General features: G+C 36.3%; 1 protein-coding gene across 4 annotated transcripts in view; it reads right to left on the bottom strand.

The window, feature by feature from the left end:
• Positions 1-27,631, bottom strand: part of MSH3 (mutS homolog 3) — a 211,435-nt gene that overhangs the window by 73,476 nt on the left and 110,328 nt on the right. For all 4 annotated transcript variants that reach the window (XM_070045159.1, XM_030846850.2, XM_070045157.1 and 1 more), the window contains exons 13-15: positions 19,829-19,961; positions 5,895-6,082; positions 4,997-5,165 (exon numbers count right to left, since the gene is read on the bottom strand). In XM_070045159.1, coding sequence (XP_069901260.1) covers positions 4,997-5,165; positions 5,895-6,082; positions 19,829-19,961 — 490 coding nt within the window. The remainder of the gene's footprint in view (positions 1-4,996; positions 5,166-5,894; positions 6,083-19,828; positions 19,962-27,631) is intronic.

Here is a 27,631-nt window from a genome sequence, read left to right as displayed (position 1 = left end):
AGTCCTCTAAAAGTATACTCAGACAAAGCACTTAACTTCCTCAGCAATTAAGGGAGGAATAGATTTCTTCACAAGTGTCTTCTTTAAGTTTTCATTTATATGAACCATATCTTTATAGATCCAACTGTACTCTACAAGCTTTTCTGAAATCATCCAGGAAGTAAATGAAATCACTACTTCAATCACACCTTCCATTTTTAGTACTAGTTATATATCATCTCTTCTTCCTGTTCACTTTCCTGTATTATTGCAATGAAACTTAATGTTTTATTTAAATAAATAAACAAATAAAAAATACACTTATTTTGTATGGGATGGGACCCAGAAGCTCTGTGGCGGCCACTAATTTTGAGATGGCTACAGGAACTTTGTCACATGTTTTACAACATTTCAGGTATTTATAATAGGCATATTATTAATAGTATCAGCCTGGGACTTCCCTGGTGGTCCAGTGGTGGAGAGTTTGCCTTCTAATGCAGGGGATGCAGGTTCGATCCCTGGTCAGGGAACTAAGATCCCAAATGCCGCGGGGCAACTAAGCCCGTGCGTGACAACTACTGAGCTCGTGTGCTTCAACTAGAGCCCGCACACTGCAAACTACAGAGCTCATGCACTCTGGAGCCCGCATGCCACAACTAAAGAGAAAACCCACGCTCCAAAACTAGAGAGAAACCCACGCACCACAACAAAGAGCCCGCGTGCTGCAACTGCAACTAAGACCCAACACAGCCAAAAAAAAAAAAGTATCAGCCTAGCTTTTGAGTTTACTTTTCTATTAATAGAAACATTGTAGCTTTTACATTAATTATAATAGGAATTAATGGTTAATTTTAAGAATTTTCATCCTTAGCAAAGATTTTATAACTAATGATGTCCTCTTTTATAGAGGGAATTAATACAATTTCAAATCTGATATATCCAGTTAAAGAGTTAAGAGTGAAGAGTCTTTAAAAGTCCCCTTGGCTAAAAAAAAAAAAGTAACTAAGGAAAAAAATTCACAAAATAAATATCACTGATGAGAAATCACTTTAAGAGTAGGCTAAAAAATTCTGCTTAAATATTATTTTGAAATGTTCTATGAGAAAACATATTGGTCTTTTTAAAAATTAAGTGTGGGGGGAGCTATGTCAAAGGCAAACAGCAAAATTGAGGACCACGTTAGATCACTAATATTTGGGAAGGACATGGTAACACAGAGCTCCATAGGAATTACTGCCTAAGGATGGTGGAAATTTTGAAAAGAAGCTACAACTGCCTCAGTGAGGTCTCTGGGCAGCCAGCTAGGATAGTGTACTTAAGTTATTCACCATAACTCTGCAGCATGGCAGCTCTGGATTCAGATCCATGCCTTATACTCATTACCAACTGCCACTGGTCACAGCCCTTTGGAGCACCTTGGGAATAGTTTGGACCATAACTGTTCAATCTGTAAGTATCCAGGGTCCATTCTAAGGACCACAGCTCCTCAAGCAAGCCATTTATAGAGCCAATACAGGATGGAAAACAGAGTGAGAATCAGGAAAGCTACGTGGACCTCCTGCTTGTTAAACCCCTGGAGTCACTTCCTCAGGTGCTGGTCCTGTGTGTCATCTTTTCAGCCTGTGTTTCTCCTCAGAATTGTCTTCAACTAGCAAATTTTTTTCTGTTCTACACTAGCTATGGAATAGGAAATTTTCTATTTCATGAACATTCTAAGAATGAGAAGACAGGCCTTTTGTTTAGAGACTTTATTACTAAAGAAAAGGAAACTAACAAAAATTGGAAATTAACATATATTTCAGAAATCTTAGAGAGTTCTCATAGCAACTTCCCTCACTCTATAGTTCGTGACTGTGTTTCTCAGGTGCGGATGCTAGAAGTCTGTCCAGATTCATTGTAACAAACCCTCATATTCTTCTGCTGGGATCCAGTTCTGTCCTGGTTAAATGTCAGATATTGTTACTCGATCTACAGCCCGTGGAATCACTGGACTGGCATCATTGTTAAGTTTGCTTAAATTCTTATCACACTCCAGAAACTGCTCTCCGTTTTCTCCAAGGCCACACTTCACCCATTCCTATTCTCCCCACTTTCTTTCCCACTATGTCTTAGGAATTTGCAAATATTTTTTATTTAGATGTAAAATATAACAGAGATTGCTTTCTACGTCTTAAACCTGCTAAGCAGATATTTGGATATGCTGCAAATTAATAAAATTGTTTCTACAGATTTTCCACTAATATTTCTTTCCTTTTCCTTAAGAAAACTACTAATCAATACTGCCTCAAGTCTAAATATCATCCCATGCCTATTCCATATCTGATTCAAGGTTAAGAAACAATTCTCTCCACAGATAAAACATGAAAGAGACTGCCACAGAAGCAATGAACTAACTATGTAAAGCTATGTAAATTTCTGCTTTCATTACTTTCTTTCCAGGATTTTCTTTCTTTCACTATTTTCTAAACCAATACTCTCCGAGTCAGACACAATAATTTACCATAGTCAATAAGGCTTAGTATTCTAACGCGTAAAAACTGGGAACAAAGGTGAAAAAAATGAATGGTGCCAAAAGTAACACTGACTTGACAGTCTATTTTTACTAATATTAACAAGATCCATGTACCACATAGGGCTGCTATAACAGGTTTTTAAAAATATATTACAAAGTTATATGTATGGAAATAAAATTTCAGACAGAACCGAAGGGTATAAAATACGAACCACATATATATAAAACAAGGGTTTTCCTTCTCTCCTCCTTCACTTCTCAGAGGTAATCATATTTGATGGAGTCTGTTCTTATTCCTTTGAGTATCTCTAAATTTGCTTATAACTTCAGTACAAATGTTTAAACAGAATTTGATTATAACAATGCTGACTATCATTTGGTGTTCGAATGAACAGAATCACTAATTCCCAAAAAATGTTATAAAAATGATTCTGTATTGATGTACTATTAAGATTCTACAGATTAAAAAAAAAAACAACAAGAATCCATCCTATTGTTAAAAACTAAGAAATTTCTTGCCTCAAACTTATCACCTTAACTTAGTAAAGGTTAAAAATAATAAGATAATTTACCTTCCTTGTTAATCCTTTGTAATCCAATTACTTAATCTCCACTCTGCGCTTTTTCTTAAATGTCAATGCTATACTGATACAAAATAACTAATCTACTATCCCTTATGAATTCGTAATCAGTTTTCCCCATTTTTACTTTAAAACTGCCAAATGAATCCATGGCTGTCTTCCAAAGCCTTGAGCTTTATTTAAGTCTGAATAGTATGAGCTCTAAAATGTCTGGATTTTATCAAATAAAATCTATGATGTTGATAATCTCTTGTATTAATATTTGTGAGTTGAGTGAAATAACGACATGGTATAAAGATCGGAGGCAGACCTGGGCTGGAAATGAGCTTCTAACTTGGGTAACTTATCTCACTATACTATGCCAAGTCTCAGTTTTCTTTCCTGCAAAACTGGAATAATCCCTTTTTGTGTTGTTACAAGGATTAATAATATATGCAAAGCACTTAGCACCATTCTGAACATTAACAAGTGCTTGACAAATGGTAACTATATTACTATTATTAGTATTATATGAATAATATATGCATAGTGCTTTCCAATTAGAAAATACTTTCATGTATTTTAACTCAATTGGTCTTCACAGTAGTCTCACTACAGAGGTGACTCTTCCATGGTCATGTAGCATTTAAGTGGTAGAAATGGCATCTTTCCCCACTTTTCTACTAAACATCTTTTATTAATGTATCAAGCAATTTTGATCATCTCATTTTCAACAAATAGAACAGAACAGTGGCACTGAGATCACTTGTCAGTTTGCAAGGTCATAATTATATAGTGAAACCAAGAGATACAATTAAGTATTTGGTATTTGCCTGTTCAGGGGAAGAATGAGAAGTAAGTATATGTAGGGTGAAGTCATTTTTCTGTTATATAGAGCTCTATGTGGAATGCATTATGAAATGTCTGCCTTCGTATAATATCTTAATTTTGTCTAGAAGACAGGCTGACTTAATCACTGGTCTGTTACATTAATAAATATTTTAATAAAGATTATAATTTACTGTAGAATTTATTTCAAGTAATCAAACAAATCAACACTTGGCTAAATAGATAAAGCAGTGCAAATATTTTAAAAACATTTGAAATTATACTTTTCCCCACTAGAAAAATATCTATTTTTAAAAATTCAGAATAAAATGTTCATCCTATAGAAATTATTCACAAATTCCCTAATTTGCTATTTTAACAAAGTAGAATTTTTCAGATCCCCTCAGTTGGAATCTTTATATTTTATTAAACATAAGATGTAGAAGTAGCAACACGTCAAGACTCAGAATATGACCGACAGATACAAGTACACTTTAAAAAGTGTACTTATTCCTGGTTCTCTTTCAGATACTAATATCAAACTTTAAACAGAAATACACATACCAAAAAACACATTCTAGACAGCACCATAATCTTATGGAAGATCCACTAAATGTAGGTTTTTGCTATAGTTTTTTTTTCAGTTCTTTCAGCAGCTATACTGCTTCAAAAGGAACCCCTGCCATTTAATCACTTTGTGATCCAATTAGTGTAGGTTATTCACTACATTAGGCGGTTTGTATCATTTCATCATCTGCAGGCCGGGAGAAAAAGACTAACTTCTCTCTCCCGGATTTAGGGCAAATGAAGTCTTGAAAGTTATTATTTACAATAGTCAAGGTTCTCTACAATTTCAATAGATAATATTAAAACACATGTAACATTAAGTTCCATGGTTTTACCGAGACTAAAGTAAATAAGCAAACCAAATACTGTTATTAAAAGAAAATTCTTATCAAAATAAGCTATTACAATATATTTCCAAGAAACAAAACAGAAAATCTGAAAAAAAGAAAACAATAATACTTTCATCTATCCTCAGATTTTTATTTACATTTTAAAATATCCTTTCCAATTGAGAAAAACTAATGTAAAAGAAAAGTATGTTTGATACTACCTCCTGTCCTGATACTGTCACATATTGTGCAGAAGGATTTTTTAGTATTTTTCGTATTTCTTGCAAATGTGTTTGGATCTTGTCAGTAACTTCCTGAATTTCGTCCTTCCTCTTTTTTATTAAAGGGAAGTGAGAAAGGTCTTTGAATAATTCGGTTTTATCCCCAATCCTAAAAAAATGAGAAAATGCAAATACATATATTAAAGCATATTACTTATACCAATTAACAATTATTTTTCAAAACATAATGAAAGACCAAAGGGTAGGAAGTCAGGAGAACAAGATTTTAATTCCAGCTCTTCCACTAAATACTTATGGGTGAGTTTCTTAATTTCTTTGAAGACAGACAAAATTACCCTAACATTATTTTCATTTTGCAAGTTCATGCTTGCCATGGTGAAACCAAGAGATGAAATTCAACATTTCATGTTGTATATTCAGAAAATAAACACTAATGTAAATACTGCCAAATCTTTTTTCTTATACATAGAGTTCTTTGTGGGATAAATTGTAAAACAACTACTCCTTAGAGGATAACTTTCCTTCCACAGTTTCTGAATATAAAGCAGAGGATCTCTGGATATCTAGCAAATAAGCACAAGATGCCATCTGCCATCTATTTTTGGATTAATAAACTGCTACTACTTGCTCGGCCTGGACTTTACCTTTTCATCACCTGATACCTGGAGAAGTACCGCATTTGTTCTGTATGACAGAACTGCCTAAACACTAAGTGTTATTTCCAGCTGTAATATAGAGCCTTTAGTATCCGATCACATTTCTAGTTTTACATGCAACTTCTATCATTACTTCTATAGAAGCTTAAGTATCCACACATCAAATGGCAAATACATTACTTTCACTGCTAGAAAGGAAGAACTAAGGGTCTGCTACTTACTTGGCAGCTTGTTCATTGAGAATCTTTAAGTAATGCTCCACTGGACTGAGGAGTTCAGGAATTTTTGAAATAAATGTCTGGAGCAACTCTGACTGAACATGGGAATTAACAGCAGGTATTAGTGCTTGAAATTCTGACTTCAGGTGATACAGGGTTTTGACAATCAGGAAGAACTCTTGCGTAGAACACTGAAAATAGAAATATTTTTCCTAAATAGCATAACATATGTGAAAATGAAATATAGTTAGTGGTCGTTTTAAAGGTAGAATCAGAATAAAAGAAAATTTTAATTTACCGTATAAATTAGTTAATTGAAATAAAGTTTTTGTTGATATGTCCTAAATGTTAATAGTTTAAGCACTTTATAAGATAATATTTTCAAGCTATAAAGAAAATAATTTGAGTCAAGGATAGGAAAGCCAATACTTGTTCAGTATTTTTTCATTTTAAAATATGTTGACCATATAACAAAAATACAGTAAACAATGTCGCAAATAAAAAGAATAATTCTGAGAAAATATCTGCAAAACATTTAAGAGATAAAGGGCAAAATTCTCTCAAGTATAATGAGGTTTTACAAATTGACATGGAAAAGATGAATAATCCAAAGAATAGTGGCTAAACGAACTGACTATGAAGCTCATAGAAAAAAATGTCCAATGAGCACATGATTAATGTCACATATAATTAGGATAAGCAAATTACAATGACAAGATAGCATTTTTCACTCATCAGAATGTCAAAGATTTTAAAGTATGACAATAGCTAAGTCACATAGAGTGTGAAAATGACACTTTTATATACTACTAGTAGAGGCGTAACTTTCTTGAAGAGCAATTTGGCATATATTTATAATAAAAAGTGTATATACCCTTTGACTAAACAATTCCACTTTAAAGGATTTAACTAAAATTATTTTTCACAAGTAGTGAAAATCTTTACAGTAGCACTGTTGGTAATAATATTAAAAAGATGAATAAGAAACAAGTATCCAGCAATTGAGATATTAGGAAAAACTCATTCAATGTGATACTATAAAACAGTTAAAAAACTTAGACATCTGTAAATACTGATGTGCAGGTTGATATGGAACTCTGTAGTTTCAACATATATTAAATATACATAGTATATGTTTACACTATATACCATATATGTATTTACACAGTAAAATATCATTTGTGATTCTTTGAACTATATATATTATTCTACAGAAATAAAAGTATAAATTGAAAATTTCTGGGAAGTACACATGTAACTTTCTCTAGTTACCTCTGGGTAGTGGATATGTAGGAGGGTGGTAAAGGGAGACTTTTTACTCTTTATTTTACACTCCTGTATACTCTTGTAATTTTGTAACATGAACGTGAATAATTTTTTCAGGGGCGTATAGTTGTTTTACAATGTTGTGTTACTTTCTACTGTACAGTGGAGTTCCCTGTGCTATATATCATGCTCTTATTAGTTATTTTATACATATTAGTGTATGTATGTCAAACCCAATCTTCCAATTCACCCCACCAGCGCCCCCACCACTTTCCCCCCTTGGTGTCCATACATTTGTTCTCTATATCTGTGTCTCTATTTCTGCATTGCAAACTCTTTATCTGTATCATTTTTCTAGATTCCACATATATTCGTTAATATACAATATTTGTTTTTCTCTTTCTGACTTACTTCACCCTGTATGACAGTGTGCAGGTCCATCCACGTCTCTACAAATTACCCAATTTCATTCTTTTTATGGCTGAGTAATATTCCATTGTATATACGTACCATATCTTCTTTATCCATTTGTCTATCGATGGGCATTTAGGTGCGTCCATGACCTGGCCATTATAAATAGTGCTGCAATGAACACTTGGGTGCATGTGTCTTTTTGAATTATGGTTTTCTCTGGATATATGCCCAGTAGTAGGATTGCTGGGTAATATAGTAATTCTATTTTTAGTTTTTTAAGGAACCTCCACACTGTTCTCCATAGTGGCTGTATAATTTACATTCCCATCAACAGTGCAAGAGGGTTCCCTTTTCTCCACACCCTCTCCAGCATTTACTGTTTGTAGATTTTCTGATGATGTCCATTCTAAGTAGTGTGAGGCGTTACCTCATTGTAGCTTTGATTTGCATTTCTCATAATTAGTGATGTTGAGCAGCTTTTTATTGCCTCTTGGCCATCTGTATGTCTTATTTGGAGAAATGTCTATTTAGGTCTTCCACCCATTTTTGGATTCGGTTGTTTATTTTTTTCATGTTGAGCTGCATGAACTGTTTATATATTTTGGAGATTAATCCTTTGTCCGTTGATTTGTTTGCAAATATTTTCTCCCATTCTGAGCGCTGTCTTTTCATCTTGTTTATAGTTTCATTTGCAGTGCAAAAAATTTAAGTTTCATTATATCCCATTTGTTTATTTTTGTTTTTATTTCCATTACTCTGGGAGGTGGGTCAAAAAAGATCTTGCTGTGATTTATGTCAGAGTATTCTTCCCACATTTTCCTCTAAGAGTTTTATAGTGTCTGGTCTTACATTTAAGTTTTAATCCATTTTGAGTTTATTTTTGTGTATGGTGTTAGTGAAGTGTTCTAATTTCATTGTTTTACATGTAGCTGTCCAGTTTTCCCAGTGTCACTTATTGAAGAGACTGTCTTTTTCTCCATTGTACATCCTTGCCTCCTTTGTCAGAGATAATTGACCATAGGTGCATGGGTTTATCTCTGGGATTTCTATGCAGTTCCATTGATCTATATTTCTGTTTTTGTGCCAGTACCATATTGTCTTGATTACTGTAGCTTTGTAGTATAGTCTGAAGTCAGGGAGTTTGATTCCTCCAGCTCCGGTTTTTTTCTCAAGATCACTTTGGCTATTCGGGGTCTTTTGTGTTTCCATACAAATTGTAAGATTTTTTGTTCTACTTCTGTGAAAAATACCATTGGTATTTTGATAGGGATTGCACTGAATCTGTGGATTGCTTTTAGTAGTACAGTCAAATTTTCACAATATTGATTCTTCCAATCCAAGAACATGCTATATTTCTCCATCTGTTTGTGTCATCTTTGATTTCTTTCATCAGTGTTACAGTTTTCTGAATACAGGCCTTTTACCTCCTTAGATAGATTTATTCCTAGGTATTTTATTCTTTTTTTTTTTTTTTTTTTGCGGTACGCGGGCCTCTCACTGTTGTGGCCTCTCCCGTTGTGGAACACAGGCTCCAGACGCGCAGGCTCAGCGGCCATGGCTCACGGGCCCAGCCGCTCCGCGGCATGTGGGATCTTCCTGGACTGGGGCACGAACCCTTGTCCCCTGCATCGGCAGGCGGACTCTCAACCACTGCGCCACCAGGGAAGCCCTATTTTATTCTTCTTGTTGTAATGGTGAATGGGATTGTTTTCTTAAATTTTCTTTCAAATTTTTCATTGTTAGTGTATAGGAATGCAAGAGATTTCTGTGCATTAATTTTATATCCTGCAACTTTACCAAATTCATTGATTAGCTCTAGTAGTTTTCTGGTGGCATCTTCAGGATTTTCTATGTATAGTATCATGTCATCTGCAAACAGTGACAGTTTTACTTCCTCTTTTCTAATTTGTAGTCCTTTTATTTCTTTTTCTTCTCTGATTGCCATGGGTAGGACTTCCAAAACTATGTTGAGTAATAGTGGCAAGAGTGGACATCCTTGTATTGTTCCTGATCCTAGAGGAAATGCTTTCAGTTTTTCACCATTGAGAATGATGTTTGCTGTGGGTTTGTCATATATGACCTTTATTATGTTGACATAGGCTCCCTCTATGCCCACTTTCTGGAGAGTTTTTATCGTAAATGGTGTTGAATTTTGTCAAAAGCTTTTTCTGCATCTATTGAGATGATCATATGGTTTTTCTCCTTCAATTTGTTAATATGGTGTATGACATTAATTAATTTGCATATATTGAAGAAGCCTTGCATTCCTGGGATAAATCCCACCTGATCATGGTGTAGATCCTTTTAAAGTGTTGTTGGATTCTGTCTGCTAGTATTTTATTGAGGATTTTTGCATCTATATTCATCAATGATATTGGTGTGTAATTTTCTTTTTTTGGTCGTACCTTTGTCTGATTTTGGTATCAGGATGATGGTGGCCTCATAGAAAGAGTTTGGGAGTGTTCCTTCCTCTGCAATTTTTTGGACGAGTTTGAGAAGGATGGGTGTTAGCTCTTCTCTAAATGTTTGATAGAATTCACCTGTGAAGCCATCTGGTCCTGGACTTTTATTTGCTGGAAGATTTTTAATCACAATTTCAATTTCATTACTTGTGATTGGTCTGTTTATATTTTCTATTTCTTCCTGGTTCACTCTTGGAAGATTATACTTTTCTAAGAATTTGTCCATTTCTTCCAGGTTGTCCATTTTATTGGCATAGAGTTTCTTGCAGTAGTCTCTTAGGATGCTTTGTATTTCTGAGGTGTCTGTTTTGACTTCTTTTTCATTTCTAATTTTACTGATTTAGTCCTCTCCCTCTTTTTCTTGATGAGTATGGCTAATGGTTTATCAATTTTGTTTATCTTCTCAAAGAACCAACTTTTCGTTTTATTGATCTTTGCTATTGTTTTCTTTGTCTCTATTTCATTTATTCCTGCTCTGATCTTTGTGATTTCTTTCCTTCTACTAACTTGAGGTGTTTTTGTTCTTCTTTCTCCAGTTCCTTTAGGTGTAAAGTTAGATTTTTTTTTTTTTGGTGGTATGTGGCCCTCTCACCGCTGTGGCCTCTCCTGTCGCGGAGCACAGGCTCCAGACGCACAGGCCCAGCGGCCATGGCTCACGGGCCCAGCCGCCCCGCGGCACGCGGGATCCTCCCGGACCGGGGCACGAACCCGCGTCCCCTGCCTTGGCAGGCGGACTTTCCACCACTGCGCCACCAGGGAAGCCCTAGATTTTTTATTTGAAATTTTTCTTGTTTCTTGAGAGAGGATTGTATTGCTATAAACTTCCCCATTAGAACTGCTTTTGCTGCATCCCATAGGTTTTGGATCGTCGTGTTTCCATTGTCATTTGTCTCTAGGTATTTTTTGATTTCCTCTTAGATTTCTTCAGTGATATCTTGGTTATTTAGTAGCATATTGTTTAGCCTCCATGTGTTTGCATTTTGCACGGTTTTTTACCTGTAATCTCATTGTATTGTGGTCCGAAAAGATGCTTGATATGATTTCAATTTTCTTAAATTCACTGAGGCTTGATTTGTGACCCATGATGTGATCTATCCTGGAGAATGTTCTGTGTGCACTTGAGAAGAAAGTGTAATCTGCTGTTTTCGGATGGAACGTCCTATAAATATCAATTAAATCTATCTGTTCTATTGTGTCATTTAAAGCTTATATTTCCTTATTAATTTTCTGCCTGGATGATCTGTCCATTGGTGTAAGTGAGGTGTTAAATTCCCCCACTATTACTGTGTTACTGTCAATTTCCTCTTTTATAGCTGTTAGCATTTGCCTTATGTATTGAAGTGCTCCTTTGTTGGGTGCATATATATTTACAATTGTTATGTCTTCTTAGATTGATCCCTTGATCATTATGTAGTGTCCTTCCTTGTCTTGTAATACTGTTGATTTTAAAGTCTATTTTATCTGAGTTCTGCTACTTCAGGTTTCCTTTGATTATCATTTGCATGGAATATCTTTTTCCATCCCCTCACTTTCAGTCTGTATGTGCCCCTAGGTCTGAAGTGGGTCTCTTGTAGACAGCATATATATGGGTCTTGTTTTTGTATCCATTTAGCCCATCTGTGTCTTTTGGTTGGGGCATTTAATCCATTCACATTTAAGGTAATTATTGACATGTATGTTCCTATTATCATTTTCTTAATTATTTTGGGTTTGTTTTTTAGGTCCTTTTCTTCTCTTGTGTTTCCCGCTTAGAGATGTTCCTTTAGCATTTGTTGTAGAGCTGGTTTGGTGGTTGGTGCTGAATTCTCTTAGCTTTTGCTTGTCTGTAAAGCTTTTGATTTCTCCATCAAATCTGAATGAGCTCCTTGCTGGGTACAATAATCTTGGTTGTAGGTTCTTCACTTTCATCATTTTAAATATATCGTACCACTCCCTTCTGGCTTGCAGAGTTTCTGCTGAGAAATCAGCTGTTAACCTTATGGGAGTTCCCTTGTGTGTTATTTTTCCTTTGTTGCTTTTAATAATTTCTCTTTTTCTTTAATTTTTGTCAATTTGATAACTATGTGTCTCGGTGTGTTTCTCCTTGGTTTTATCCTACCTGGGACTCTCTGTGCTTTCTGGACTTGGGTGGCTATTTCCTTTCCCACGTTAGGGAAGTTTTCGACTATCATCTCTTCAAACATTTTCTCGGGTCCTTTCTCTCTCTCTTCTCCTTCTGGGACCCCTATGATGCGAATGTTGGTGCATTTAATGTTGTCCCAGAGGTCTCTTAGGCTGTCTTCATTTCTTTTCTTTCTTTTTTCTTTATTCTGTTCTGCAGCAGTGAATTCCACCATTCTGTCTTCCAGGTCACTTATCCGTTCTTCTGCCTCAGTTATTCTGCTACTGATTCCTTCTAGTGTATTTTTCATTTCAGTTATTGTATTGTTCATCTCTGTTTGTTTGTTCTTTAATTCTTCTAGGTGTTTGTTCTTTAATTCTTCTAGGTCTTTGTTAAACATTTCTTGCATCTTCTCGATCTTTGCCTCCATTCTTTTTCCGAGGTCCTGGATCATCTTCACTATCATTATTCTGAATTCTTTTTCAGGAAAGTTGCCTATCTCCACTGCATTTAGTTGTTTTTCTGGGGTTTTATCTTGTTCTTTCATCTGGTACATAGTCCTCTGCCTTTTCATTTTGTCTGTCTTTCTGTGATTGTAGTTTTTGTTCTGCGGGCTGCAGGACTGTAGCTCTTTTTGCTTCTGCTGTCTTCCTTCTAGTGCATGAGGCTATCTAAGAGGCCTGTGCAAGCTTCCGATGGGAGCGACTAGTGGGTAGAGCTAAGTGTTGCTCTGGTGTGCAGAGCTCAGTAAAACTTTAATCCACCTGCCTGCTGATGGGTGGGCCTGTGTTCCCTCCCTGTTGATTGTTTGGCCTGAGGTGACCCAGCACTGGAGGCTACAGGCTCTTTGGTGGGGCTAATAGCAGACTCCAGGAGGGCTCACACCAATGAGTACTTCCCAGAACTTCTGCTACCAGTGTCCTTTCCCGGAGGTGAGCCACCCCCCCCCCCCTGCAGGAGACCCTCCAACACTAGCAGGTAGGTCTGGTTCAATCTCCTATGGGGTCACTGCTCCTTCCCCCTGGGTCCTGGTGCACACACTACTTTGTATGTGCCCTCCAAGAATGGAGTCTCTGTTTCCCCCCAGTCCTGTCGAAGTCCTGCAATCAAATCCCACTGGCCTTCAAAGTCCAATTCTCTGGGGATTCCTCCTCCCATTGCCAGACCCCAGCTTGGGAAGCCTGACATGGGGCTCAGAACCTTCACTGCAGTGGGTGGACTTCTGTGGTATAATCGTTCTCCAGTTTGTGAATCGTCCACCCAGCAGTAATGGGATTTGATTTTACTGTGATTGCACCCCTTCTACCGTCTCACTGCGGTTTCTCCTTTGTCTTTGGAACGTGGGGTATCTTTTTTGGTGAGTTCCAGTGCCTTTCTGTCGATGACTGTTCAGCAGTTAGTTGTAATTCCGGTGCTCTCACAAGAGGGAGTGAGCACACGTCCTTCTACTCCATCTTCGAACGTGAATAATTTTTACTTTTGGAGCTTGGGATAAAGAGTATGTGCTAAACATGTGCATCTAATTTCACTCTGTCTTGAAGCTACAGACCAAGATTGTTTTAAAAGTCATGAAACCTCAAGATTAGGAGAAAAAACAACAGCAACAATCCCTTAGAAGCTACAAAGAAAATGGACTAACAGTAATTGACTTAGAAGCCTCAAGGTATTTGAATCTTAAGCAGCTATGAGGAAAAGTAGGACCCCACTTGAGTTATACCCAGAATCCTAAGACTCAGGAACTGGTGGCACAAAGTGGAAGTGGAAGCTGGGAGTAGGGGAGTTGGGAGGGGAGAAAACAACTGGTTGAAAGTGAATTAAGCAGCAATTAAATCCCTCAATCCCCTATTCCTCTATATGCTACTAAACTACCACCATTTTCCTACCCTACAGAAGACTACAGTTGACCCTTGAACAATGTGGAGGTTAGGGGTGCCAACCCTTCACACAGTCAAAAATCTGAACATAACTTTACAGTCAGCCCTGCATATTTGTGTTTCTACATCCATGGATTCAACCAACCATGGATCATGTAGTACTGTAGTACATATTTATTGAAACAAATCTGCTATAAGAGGACACGCACAGTTCAAACCCACGCTGTTCAAGGGTCAACTGTAGTTTTCTTCTCTGGAGAAGGTAAAACATAGGGTGTGTGTACCAGCTTCAGGCACAGTGAAGGATGAGAGTACCACCAAAAGCAAGGGATTAAAGGAATGAGTACAAACTGAATGCTGAGATTCCCAGCTGTCCCCACTGAGCTCCCAGAACATTAGCAGTCAGAAAACTGAAAGATCCCTGGGGAATCTCACAAGCCCAAAAGGAAAATTCTAAAGGTACCATATACCAGGAGTTCCCCCAATAAGTGGACCATTGAGTTCACACTACAGTTCACCTCATAATTTGCAAGCCACATTCAACTACACAGACCTTGCTATCGGCATTTTAGTTCCCCACTCTTTAAAAATGATCAGACAGATTAAAAATTCTAACATGAAATGCAAAAATTAAAACAATCAATTAATGGACCAACAAATACTAGAAGAAATAGAGCCTATACAGGTAGAAGAAATCTTCTAAAAAAAATGTTAACAATATCCTCAGTTAAACAGAGAATATTGAAATAAGAGTACTGAAATAAACAGAGAATCATGAAGTAAGAATGGCATGTTATATTTTTTAAAAAAGAAACATTCAGAGAATAAGAAAACAACCAAAAATTTTTAGAACTTGAACTATCAGAGTAGAAATGAAAAATGCAACAAAAGAGGCAGAAGATCAACGTGATAAAATTTCCAAGAAGGTAAAGCAAAAGTGTAAAGAGATGGAAATACAGAAGAAAGTTCGATAATCAGTCCAGAAGATTCAATCAACTCAAATAATAGAGCTGCAGAAAGAAAGAAATCATCAAAAAATAATTCAGAGATGTGTTACATATATACAGTGGACTACTACTCAGCCATAAAAAAAGAATGAAATAATGCCATTTGCAGCAACATGGACGGACTTAGAGATTATCATACTAAGTGAAGGAAGTCAGAAAGAGAAAGACAAATACCATATGATTATCACTTATATGTGGAATCTAAAATATGACACAAATGAACCTATCTATGAAACAGAAACAGACTCATGGACATAGAGAATAGACTTGTGGTTGCCAAGAGGGAGGGGGTTGGGGGAGGGGTGGAGTGGGAGGTTGGGGTTAACACATGTAAGCTATTATATATGGAACAGATAAACAACAAGGTCCTACTGTATAGCACAGAGAACTATATTCACTATCCTGTGATAAACCATAATGGAAAAGAATACATTAAAAAAAGAATGTGTGTATATGTATATATATACATACACACACACATCTGAATCACCTTGTTGTACAGCAGAAATTAACACATTGTAAATCAACTATACTTCAATAAAAAAAAAATTTTGAATTTATAATTGTACTTCCAAACTTTAAATAATAATAATAATAATAATTCAGAAAAATTTCCCAGAACTTGGTTGCCAGCTTGAAAGGGCGCAATACAATGAATTAAAACAGAACCAAATCATGGCAAATCACCATGAAATTTTAAAACACTGGAGACAGAGAGAATTTTCCGTTTCCAGAAGGAGAGAAAAAAAGAACAACAACAACAAAAAGTCACACAAAGAATCAGGAACCAGTATGACTTCAGACTGTTTAACAACAATAGTAGAAGCTATTGAAGAAGACAATGAAGTAACACAAAATTCTGAAGGAAAATAATTTATAGCTTAGAATTTTTATACCCAACCAAACTACCAATCAAATGTGAGAGTAAAAGAAAAAAGACATTTCCAGACATCTATGTTTCAAAACTTACTTCCAGTGCCCTTTCTCAGGATGCTTCTAGAGAACGTACTCTACCAAAATGATGGAATAAACCAAGAGGAAGTTATGGAATACAGAAAACAGAAGATTCAGTTCAAGGGAAATAAAGGGAATCTAAGAAGACAGCTATTCAACAGGTATAGCAGGGCAACCAGTCCAGGTTGGATCAGGTAGGAAGGCTCAAGAAAATGAAATTAACAGAATATTTGATGAAAATAAATATCTGGAGATGAGAGGACAATGTAAGTTTGAGTTAATGATAAGTACACAACATAAATAGTGTATATATATATATATATATATATACACACACACATATATATACACATATATGTATAAATGGATGAATGCTAAGAACATATTTACAAAGATAATAATTAACTACAAGGAATGAAGTAAATTACGCAAAAAGAAAAAAAAGGAAGTTAGGTCCACCTGAACAAAAGCTGAGTTGAAAATGCATCATAAAGCACCTTTTCTCCAGAAAGGCCATGGCTTGCTGGGAAAGATACATACAGGAAGCTGCACTGTTTGTATAAATGTGCAGCCTAGAATTAATTTACAGCCTAGAATTGACCTAGAGTCATTTAATAGTACATGCTAATGAAAGAGCAAAAATTAACATTTTCAATAGAATTTCTGAATAATAATGTCTTGTAATTATTGTAATTTGATAAGCAAAAAAGGGGATTGATGGTTCACGTTCAGGTATGATATAAAGTTTAAGTCAGCAACAGAAGCAAGGTGAAAACCAGAAGTGCTTGCAATCAAGTCCTAAGTGCCCATGGCAGGTTGCTCCCAAACTTCTTAAGCAAAATGACTCAATGGAGCTGCAAGAAAGCTGAGGATAAGGGTAAAACTGTTGCTCCTGGAGTCGCTCATGTTCAACCCCATTTCTGGCAGCAACCTTCTCTGTGGAAGAGCTTGAGAACACATGCCCAAGTGCAGAGGCAGGTCATCACAGGACTGGAAGAACCCCAGCCTAAGCTCCATACTGAACACATGGCTTTGGGCTTCTACCAGTCTAGCTATGAAACTATTCTCACCTACAAAATTCTGGAAACACTCTCCTTTCAACATTTACTAAGTGCTATAATCCTTTAAATGTATTCACCGCCCTTAGCACTTACGTATCATTTTCTTACAAAATAGTTATTGAGCAGTTAATATGAATTCCTATGACTACCACTATTTTCTAAGATTTAAATTTGAAGTCTTACTATCAAAAGAAATGCTTATTTTATTTAAGAGTCGGCCCACTTGGTATCCTCTATTATTATCAACATAAAAATACCTATTTGTGCCTATTCCACGACACTTTCCACACAGCCAGATGGCCTAGGCCTACCACTTCCACAACATCCAAACCGTGTTCCTTACCATTTTCTGAATTTCACATAATTGGCACAATCTGTACCCAGGATATCACTCACCATTTGGCGCATACAGCAGAAGCTTATTTAGAGTAATCTAATGATAAAGAACAGACATGTGTTTGATGGTATGTTCCAAGAGCCAGCTAACTAATCTATAAAAATTGGCTTTAAAGCATTCAGACTTCCTAAAGTTGGTCTGTTACCAAATCATTTCTAATCTTCGCTTTTCAAATCAATCTTTAGGCACATTCTTGTGTAAACACTGAAACAGCAACAAGGAACAGCTTCTGAGTGAGTCACAAGTCCCTTTAGTATAGTCTGAAACTCTAAAAAGTCATTCCTACTCTGCCTGTTGGTTACCTTTAAAAGGATCATATTCCATCATACGTGGAATCTAAAAACAAAAACAAAAACAGAAAACCCAAATTCATAGATACAGAGCACACGTTAGTGGTTGCAGGGGGTGGTTGTGTGAGCAAAATGAGTGAAGATGGTCGAAAAGTATTTGTAAGTTGCTAAAAGAGTAGACCTTAAAAGTTCTCATCAAGAGAAAACAAAAAAAACTTTGTAAGTATGCAATGGTAAAGGATGTTAACCAGACTTACTGTTGTGATCATTCTGCAACATATATATATATATATACACACACACACACATTGAATCCTTATGTTATATATTGATACCTGAAACTAAAATAACGTTGTTTATCAATTATACCTCAATTTAAAAAAGAACTAGATTCTGACATTTACCAGAGTTTTAAACTTTTATAAGTACACAAACTTCATGAAATGCAAATATTAAAGTACAGTTTAAAGAGAGGCAGGAAGGCATAATAGAAATCACTGCATCCATTTTGATGCCATGGATAGTTTGATTCAGCTCTTCTGATTAGCAATTGATAATTTTTTCAGCTTTGCTCCTATTTTCTTTTGAGAAAAACAAAAACCTCTAACATCTGTCAGTGAATCCTTTCAAGTAGTGAAGGCAATGTGTTTGGAGATCTGTTGCTTGATGAACGGTTATAAGCCCTGATTGTCAGCCACTGGGTTAAGGTCGAAAACAAAATAACAAATGGTTTGACATCCATTCTGTAACCTCAAAAGAGTCAACCATAAGACTTTCAACTACCAGGGCAGCCTCTAGTATTGGCAGCAAAACAACAACACAGTGCACCAAGCGATGGTACAACAGATGCCGCAAACCCCTTAACCAATGCACACATTTTTTCCCTAGGGGTTAGTATTTCCCAATTTCAACTTGTTCTTTCTTTTCAAATGTAGCCGAAGCATATGGAACAGTTACATAAGTCCTCTTGGGCGCTGCAAGTATTCTTGGAAGCAGTAGTTATTATTCTAGTAAAACTTTGTGGGGGAAAAGGCCTAAAAAAAGTAAAGACTCATGAAAAATTGGTCACAACTAAAGTTTGGGCACATAAAAAAAGTTCTACAATAAAATTATTAAATTGGCAAGGGTTTACATTTGGGCAAAAAATAAAATTTGCTTATGTAGGGACAACCAGGGGAAAAAATGCAGTGGTATTCAAAACTGCTACTACATCAAAAATGGTAATGTCCAAAAATGTAAGCCACTAAAACCCCATCAAGGACCCTCATTTAAATATGAATTCTGTCACTTAGTAATAAGTTACTAACCCTCTTCTTAGCATCATCATTTAGTCAAGGTAATGCAAGCTGTTGTAGCATTATATAAAGACAGCAATATACATAATTTCCCACCAGTAAGAAGGTGCTAAACCTTCTCAACCTCATGAAGTTTTTTTTTACAAGGAACAAAGGGTCTAATGTATGTGAGTGACTTCTGCAGTAGGTAAGACACTATAAAAAGTTTATTAACAACGATAAATATAACTAATTGATAATTTTTAAAAATTTTAGGCACATTTTGAAGATAAAGCAAATTATTTCTCTAACAAACCTCACTTGTTACTGTTATGACTTAAACTGTAAAGCTTAAGTGATGAAAATCAAAGGAATGCTTTTTACTTACACTCAATATCCAAACTTGTCTGCATATTAATACCACCACAAATATTTTACTAGCAGATTTCTCCTTCAGTTAAGTCAAATAAGAAGTTGTTCTGAGGTCAAAAGAAATAAGGCATCTCTTTCTAAAAGTAGATGGTCTAAGTAAATTTCCTATTTTGATGATGGTCCATACTTTGAGGTTGAAACAGGAGAACATCCTGTATTATAACAGAAGGGCCTCTATGTATTGCTATAGTTAACAAAAGTGGGCAAACTTTACTATTTACAATGCAAAAATTGGAATAATCTCAGTTTGTGCAATTAAAATCTCTAAGGATTCTCTCATGTTAGCTGCAAGATTTTACAAAATAAAATAAAAATAAAGCTCTGAGATGTTTCCCATTAGCACCTGGTGTCCTCAAGCTGAAGAACATTATCAGTTTTAAAAGATTCGATTTCTATCACACTTACTTTTTTGTGATAAATGCTACAGAGTCCTCTTTCGATGTCAGGCAATTTACGTAGATGATTTTCTATCTGGCCAAACACACTGGATTCTGAATGGAGAACTTCAGATACAGCATCAAGTCGAGCATTTATCTCCCTGTGAGAACAGAGTAATGGCAATTATCAGATATGTTAGGAACTCAGACTGCAGACATTTCCCACTCTGATGCCCAGCACTGTGAGAGCAGCCACTTAGAAAAGAACAAAGGAGACTCTTCCTCCACACCTCTGGCCCTTCTCTGCCCCTTATCATCGAAATCGAAGAGCAGGTACCACACAAGGGAAGTCATTAACTAGATGGCTAGTCATTAACTAGCCAGCAGAGACTGGCTCCTTAAGTTTTCCTTCCTCCAGAGCAAACACACAGACTACACTTCCCAGCCTCCCCTGCAGTGAGGTATGGCCGTGTACCCAAGTTCTAGCCAGTGAAATGTGGGTAGGAATGATTACACCACTTTTAGCCCTGGCCCATAAAACCTCCTGTGATCTTCCACATTCACTCTTTCCCCCTTTGCCAACTGGATGTTGAGTCCAGGACAATTCTGTGAGCCCCTCACCTGCTGACTCCATCAGCATGGGTGTGTGAGTAGAGCAGAAAACCCTCCACTCCCACATCTGCTACCAAATGAACGTTTCATTAGCAAAAAATAAACTTGTATTGTATTTAAACCACTGAGATTGAAAATTTACTTGCTACCATTGCTTGTATTACCTGGCTAATAAAATGGGTCTACGGTGGGCAAATGAATTTTCTACTCTGACTGAAAGGACGGACCATCTCAATCAAAAAGCAATTCTTTCAGCTAACTAACTTTTTTGAGAGAATACTTGGTGGTGGTGGTTGAATTGATCAAGTGTTTGACTGAAATGGGACTAGGCACACTGAGCCTGGGCAAAGACTGGGAGCAGCAATAGAAAGTGCAGAGGATGGGACTTCCCTGGCGGTCCAGTGGTTAAGACTCCACGCTTCCACTGCAGGGGGCACGGGTTTCGATCCCTGGTCAGGGAACTAAGATCCCGTGTGTCGTACAGCACAGCCAAAACAACAAAAAGGAAAGTGCAGAGGAAAAACATCAGGAGACACGGGAGGCCAAGGCTGCAGGATTTTATGAATGGCTACACCCAAAGTGATGGGCCGCTTGGGGAGAAATGGTGAGACTCTGTCAACTCAACATGGAAACCTGACTAAATGTGTGCTAAATGAGATAAGGCCCATCCAGCACCTATACACATCAAAGGCCTACACTGGGTATGATGGCCATATGTGAAAAGACTGAAATAAGTAAACATATCTAGTAGAAAACGGGTCTTTAGTAAATGCTTTTTGGATCAATGAATGAACAAACAAGCAAGCAAATGAAAGAATGAACTGACATGTGGGGGGAAATGGGGCCATCAGCTGTTGAATACACATTTATCAAAGTTCTGTTGATATCATATACGCTGATGTGAAGGGCAAACCTATATCAGAATCCTGCCTAGGTAACTATTAAATTGAGTATTTCACAATTAATTAAGTGCTTTTATCTTTGTTATCCTTATAACTATCCTGTGAATTCACAAAACAGATACTAACTTCAGGTCTCATTTTTTAAAAATATATTTATTTATTTGGCTGCACCAGGTCTTAGTTGCGGCATGCGGGATCTTTAGTTCCCTGACTAGGGATCAAACCCAGGCCCACTGCATTGGGTGCCCAGAGTCTTAACCACTGGACCACCAGGGAAGTCCCCAGGTCTCATTTTTGTTCCATTTTGTCTCTGGCTCATCCTCTGCTATGGAGAACAGGCATTTGGTTTAGCATGACAAAGTAGAACAAGCCAGAGCTTTGTAGACACACAGGCTGATTCTTCCATTCTCAATGGGATGACCTCTTAAATCTATTCAGTTCTTTCCATGTCTATTGCTACTACCCTAGTCTAAGTAAAAATCATTTCTCACAAAGAGAAATGTTCTACCAAATCAGCCTCCTAACTTTCCACCCCATGCGCACTTTTGTCCCTTCTTCCAATCCATTCTCTACACTGTAGCCTGAGTGGTCTTCCTAGAACCCAAACTTGTTCATGCCATATCTCTGCCTTAAGCTCATCAATGACCTGCCATTAATCTTAGATTCAAATCCAGAATCCTTAACTGACCTTTCAGACAACTGATCCCTGCTTACCTCACAAGTCTCGTCTCAGATCACCTGTCACTCTCTTCCTTTCACTCTAAGTTCCAGCTGGACTGAACTTCTCCCAACATCACGGTCACTCCAAGTTCTCTGACATCAGGGCTTTATCATCTGCTCCTCACTCTGCCTTGAAGACTCCTTTCCCCTTTCCTACTGCCTACCAGCTTCCACTTTGGCAAACTCCTTCTCACCCTTCCTCTGAAAGGGCTTTCTAGACTCACTAGACTATATTTCATCCTTTGCCATCCTTTTCCATACAACCCTCTGTTTTCTTTCCATAGTGGAACTTACAACTGTATTTACTTCTCTACTATCTTTACTGCTAGACAGTAAGCTTGGTGAGAATGGGGATCATTTCTTCAGTCCCATAGTTCTGAGATCATGATACGTGCTCAATAAGTAGCTGTTGAATTTGATTCAATTGAATTTCAAAGACTACATATAAAATAAATCAAGATGAGGTGAAAAAATAAAAAATTAAATTTTCTTTGCATAAGATTGTTAGGGTAAAACATTGATTTATTTTATCACAACGTTTACCCCAAATGCTATACAAATATAAAGTTTTATTTTAATAACTCACTCCTGCACAAATGAAAGATGACACCAATTGAAATAGATTAAGTTGATGCTGCAGATGGTATGAGGACAGATAAAATAATGCCATCTGTGAATGTATAAAAGACAGCCAGATAGCTACTCCCTCAAAAATTATAAAGGTTGTCTGAAATATGGAAAGATAAAAGCAAAAGAGGTTAATAAAAACCTAAATCACATTTATGAAGTCTTCCAAAAGACTTTTAAAAAAATACTTTCTTGGAAAATAGAAAGGTAGTAGCTTTTTTTAGCCTTGTGACAGCCCAGACAAAAGCCTGTTCACTATGAATCACTTTCACATTAACCCAGCCTTTACTTGTTAGGGAGGTAACAGCTCAGAGGTTAAGAATTTGGGCTGAAAACGTAAATGACCTCAGTTCAAATCCAGGCTCTTCCATTTACCAGTAATTTAAACTTGCCCTATTTTCTCCATCTATAAAATGGAAATAATAATGGTCCCTAACTCATAGAGTTGTTACAAGAATTCAATGAAATAATACACATTAAGCACTTAGCACATTGCCTGGTACATAGTAACTACTCAATACATGTTAGCTGTTACCACCATTATTATTACAGAGATCTGTATTTGGTTATGAAATTTGTTTGGTAGGCATCACAGAGAACAGCTCAGGGGAGGGAGAAACAGCACCCAAAACATAAGCTTGGAAATAACTATGTGTAGACAAGCCTTTAGGCATAGATATGCAAAAAGGTGTTTTGTGCAAAGTGAACAGGAAAGGATTACACAAGGAAAGCTAGTTCTGGCATCTCAAGTGCTACATCTGACTGGTAGTAGTGACCTGAAGTACTGTACTAAGATTGGTTAGTAGGTACATTGAGAAAGAATGCCATAACCAACTACAGATGTCTAACACGGGCAAGGAGAGGGGGAGACGGGGAGAGGGTGTGAGGCACTGTTTACCACCATGAATTTCTCATCACTGGGGCAGCTATACTTCCACTTTTATCTCCTATAAGCAGAATGCAAATCAATGAAAAATGACTTCTAATCAAGTTTTTTAAATAAAATGGTATATCTTAGAACTGTTCTTTAATTAACAGGTATAAGACTTTCTAAATAACCATAATAAAATAATAGGTCAGACCACCAGAACAGAAAACAATTATTTTGGTGCAGTCAATGAGAGAGATCAACAAAACAGGAAATAGCACTGTCAATTAAACGAGGATAAAGATATTATTCCAAGATGCCCTATGGTATTCTACAACTGATCTTATCACATGATACATTCTAAACAAATGAAAAGAGGACACCTGAGTCATTCATTTCATTCCATATGACAAAAAAACAATGAATCTGAGGTCCTGGGGATGACAAATATTCTTCTTTACCACCAAAGATCCAACGAGTAAATGTGGGTGTCGCTGGAGGCCTTCACATTTGAAGATGAACTGAGTGATGACGTTAATATCTGTTGTATGTGACTGTCACTCAGAAACACAGTGTATCACCTATAGCTACTGCCATAGTAAGGACATGTGATCAGTCTGTACCTGCTGGTTGCTATTTGTGGAGATGCCTCTATAATTCTAACATCAGGTTATTTGGGGAGGAAAGAAGTAAACTACTGGGGAGAGGTTTTTCGTTGTTGCTGTTTGTTCTGATTTTTTACTGAAAGGTTAGCTCTAAAGACAGATGATATAAAATGAGTAAATTAAATTCAGACATTAACACATTACTCATGCGATATGGCTAAACCAACTACCTAAACAACTTTCTGGTAGAAACATGAATCACAGGCCTTCTCCTAGGGCCTAACCATCATTATTTGAATCCACCTAGCTTTGCCTTTCACATACACTATTCACTCATTCATTCAATGAACAATTACTGAGTGCTTATAAAGCACCAATTGCAAAAATAGAAGATGGAGAGTGCAAATATCACGCTCAAAATCTTATAGATCATGAAAAAGTTTATTTTATTTACGAAATTACATTCTAAAGAGCTATTCTCAATATGTACTTTGTTGCAAATTGTAAATCACCCAAGTTTTTAAGGATTTTTATTACTCATGTTCAAATGAGGCATCATTTTACCATGAGACAATTCACCCTTTTCAGAATATTAAACAGAACAATTTTCTGACAGCTACCTTCCATTATTGGTTCAGGCCACAAATCTGAGTCTTTGAAAAGAGCATGAATATGATTTGTGTTTTTGATGATAATGGGAATGGGTATTTTCAGACCATCCCTCCCACTGCGGACAATTCAAAAAGCCAAACAAAACATAAAACACGTTCATGAAAGCATCAAAGGACTAAAAAAATGGTAAGGAAAAACTATACTAAAATCTAAAAGAAAGCAAGAACCCAAAGAAATAATCCAGCAGTCAAAACCACTTTTGCACTAAAAAGATATGCCAGAAGGATCTGCTGTAAAAATAAGCTGGCCTCATAGTAAGGGTAAACTTGTAGAGTAGGTGAGCATCATTTGGATGAACTGAAACATGTCAAACGCTGAACCTGGATTAAGATGTTCCAGACTGGAAGTATCACTGAGAATCTGGCAGGAGCAAGTGAAAATCTTCTTTGGGAAAAGACACCTTCATCTTAGCTCTCATGTTATTTATTTATTTTTATTGGAGTATAGTTGATTTACCATATTGTGTTAGTTTCAGATGTAGAGCAAAGTGTTTCATTTTTTTCAGATTATATTCCATTATAAGTTATCATAAGATACTGAATATGATTCCCTTTGCTATACAGTTTATCTATTGTTATGTATAGTAGTCTGTATCTGTTAATCTCATACTCCTAATTTGTCCCTCCCTCCCTCCCTCCCCTTCCCCTTTGTTAACCATAAGTTTGTTTTCTGTGTCTGTGAGTCTGTTTCTGTTTTATATATAAATTTATTTGTATTATCTTTAGATTCCACATATAAGTGATATCATATAGTATTTGTCTTTCTCTGACTTTCACTAAGTATAATATTCTCTAGGTCCAATCATATTGCTGCAAATGGCATTATTTCACTCATTTTTAACGGCTGAGTAATATTCCATTGCATATATATATACCACATCTTCTTAAGCCAATTGTCTGATGATGGGCACTTGGGTTGTTTCCATGTCTTGTCTATTGTAAATAGTGCTGCTCTCTCACTTTATTCTTAAAAATAAAATTTCTAAATAATATAACCAGCATTCAAGCATAAAAAGAAATGAGATGAGTAAGAAGCAATAGAAACAACAGACAACAGGAAGAGACATAAAAACTACCAAGCTTTGTGGGGTGTGGGGCTGAATGATAAAAAATAATAAATTCAAAAGACATTCAAAAGAAAGCAGATGAATTACAGAACAGGTAGAAATTAGAAATCAAATCAGTTATATAATTTCCATTACTTTACAGGTGATCTTTCTTTGCTCTCTATAGGATTTTTGTCTCTGATTCAGTGTTATGTGTAGTTTCATCATGATTTAGCAAAATGTGGAATTCTTGTTTGTTTTCAATTGCACTTTGATTCAATTGTGTTTTCTAAACCTAAGGAGTCACATCTTTCATGAAATATGAGAAACTCTCATCTTCTATCTCTTTGAATACTGTCTCTCTTTTCCTATTCTCATTTTCTTCTACTGGAAATCTGATGAGGATTATGTTAGACCTGATTTGTCTTTCAGTCTCTTCTATCTCTGATCACACTATCTTTCTGTGCTACACTCTAGGTAATTTCTTCAGATATCATCTTGGAATTCAGATATTGCATCTATTCTGGTCTAACCCACCCACCATTTCTAAAAGTTGTATGTAGTTCTTCTTAAAAAATCAACCTGATCTCTTTTGATGGTATTTTTGTTCTGTGCTCATGTTTTTATTCTCTTTTGTATTTTTTTTAACTTGGTGGTTCAATATTTATCTTTATAATCCCCTTATCTGAAGGTCTTGGGATTCTAAGTCTACTGTTTTATAATTTCTGCTGACTCAACTCATGATTACTTGTTTCTCCACATCTTTTGTAATTACGGTTTATGAGCTTACAGCAGAACTTGCTCTTTGAAATTCCTAGGAGGCCTAGATGAGAGTGTATCCCTTCAGGGAGGACCTGTATTTGCTTTCGCTAGGAACCATAATGCACAATGGGACAATTTTAAATAAATTTCATAACTTAGAAATTGCCAGACCACAGAGATAAAACAAATTAAAATAACAAACCTGAGTGAAGGTGGGCCTGTGGTTAAGAATTCTTGGAAACTTGGCAACTATAGTACAAAGCAGAGACCAGCTAAATGTTCCTGAATAGACTGCATCCCAAAAGATGCTGGTTAATCCATATGCAATAACAGGGCAGACGTTTGGGTAAGAGGCATTTAGGGTCACTTTTTTCTTGGTGGCAGCAGTCCCCTTCTCTGCTCTCACTCGCATCCACACAGCAAAGGAAAAGAGGCATGGGGTCAACACCAATCAGTCACAGCTCCCAGTTATGCTTCACCCACCACTCTTCCTTCCCATTTATGAGAAGTAGTGTGTCTCACTGGGCTGAGTAAGAGCAGAGTCACCACAGGTGAACATTTGTTGGCAGGCTCATGGAACATGGGAAACCACAAAGAATAAACAGAGCCTCCTCGTGTAATTAATTTCAGGAAGTTCCAGAGTTAAAATGGCATTTAGTTTTGCTAATATAAACTAAATGTTAAGTGGAGCAAATATATAATATTCTATTACTTTGTCATTTAGGCCAGGGCTATAAATTAGACATACAAATATTAATACTCGAAACATATGGGTTTACCAAAATAAAAGTCATTTAATTATTCAAGAAGATTAGCTATCACTAAAATGTACTTTAGAAAATTACACAAAAATCTAGTCAAGGACCTATTTCCTAAAACCAACAATTTTCAATTTTCTTAAATATTGGTGTGATTTAAATGCCAAGAATAAACTTAGCATGCTTAATGCTCTTAAGCAGTTTTATAAAAATCTAATTTGAATTATAAAAGTATTCTTCATTTGTTCTAATTATGTTAT

This window comes from Globicephala melas, chromosome 3 (assembly GCF_963455315.2).
Source record: "Globicephala melas chromosome 3, mGloMel1.2, whole genome shotgun sequence".
Lineage (NCBI taxonomy): Eukaryota > Metazoa > Chordata > Mammalia > Artiodactyla > Delphinidae > Globicephala > Globicephala melas.
The sequence above is the reverse complement of the archived record's forward strand: the minus strand, read 5'-3'. Positions and strand labels throughout refer to the sequence as shown.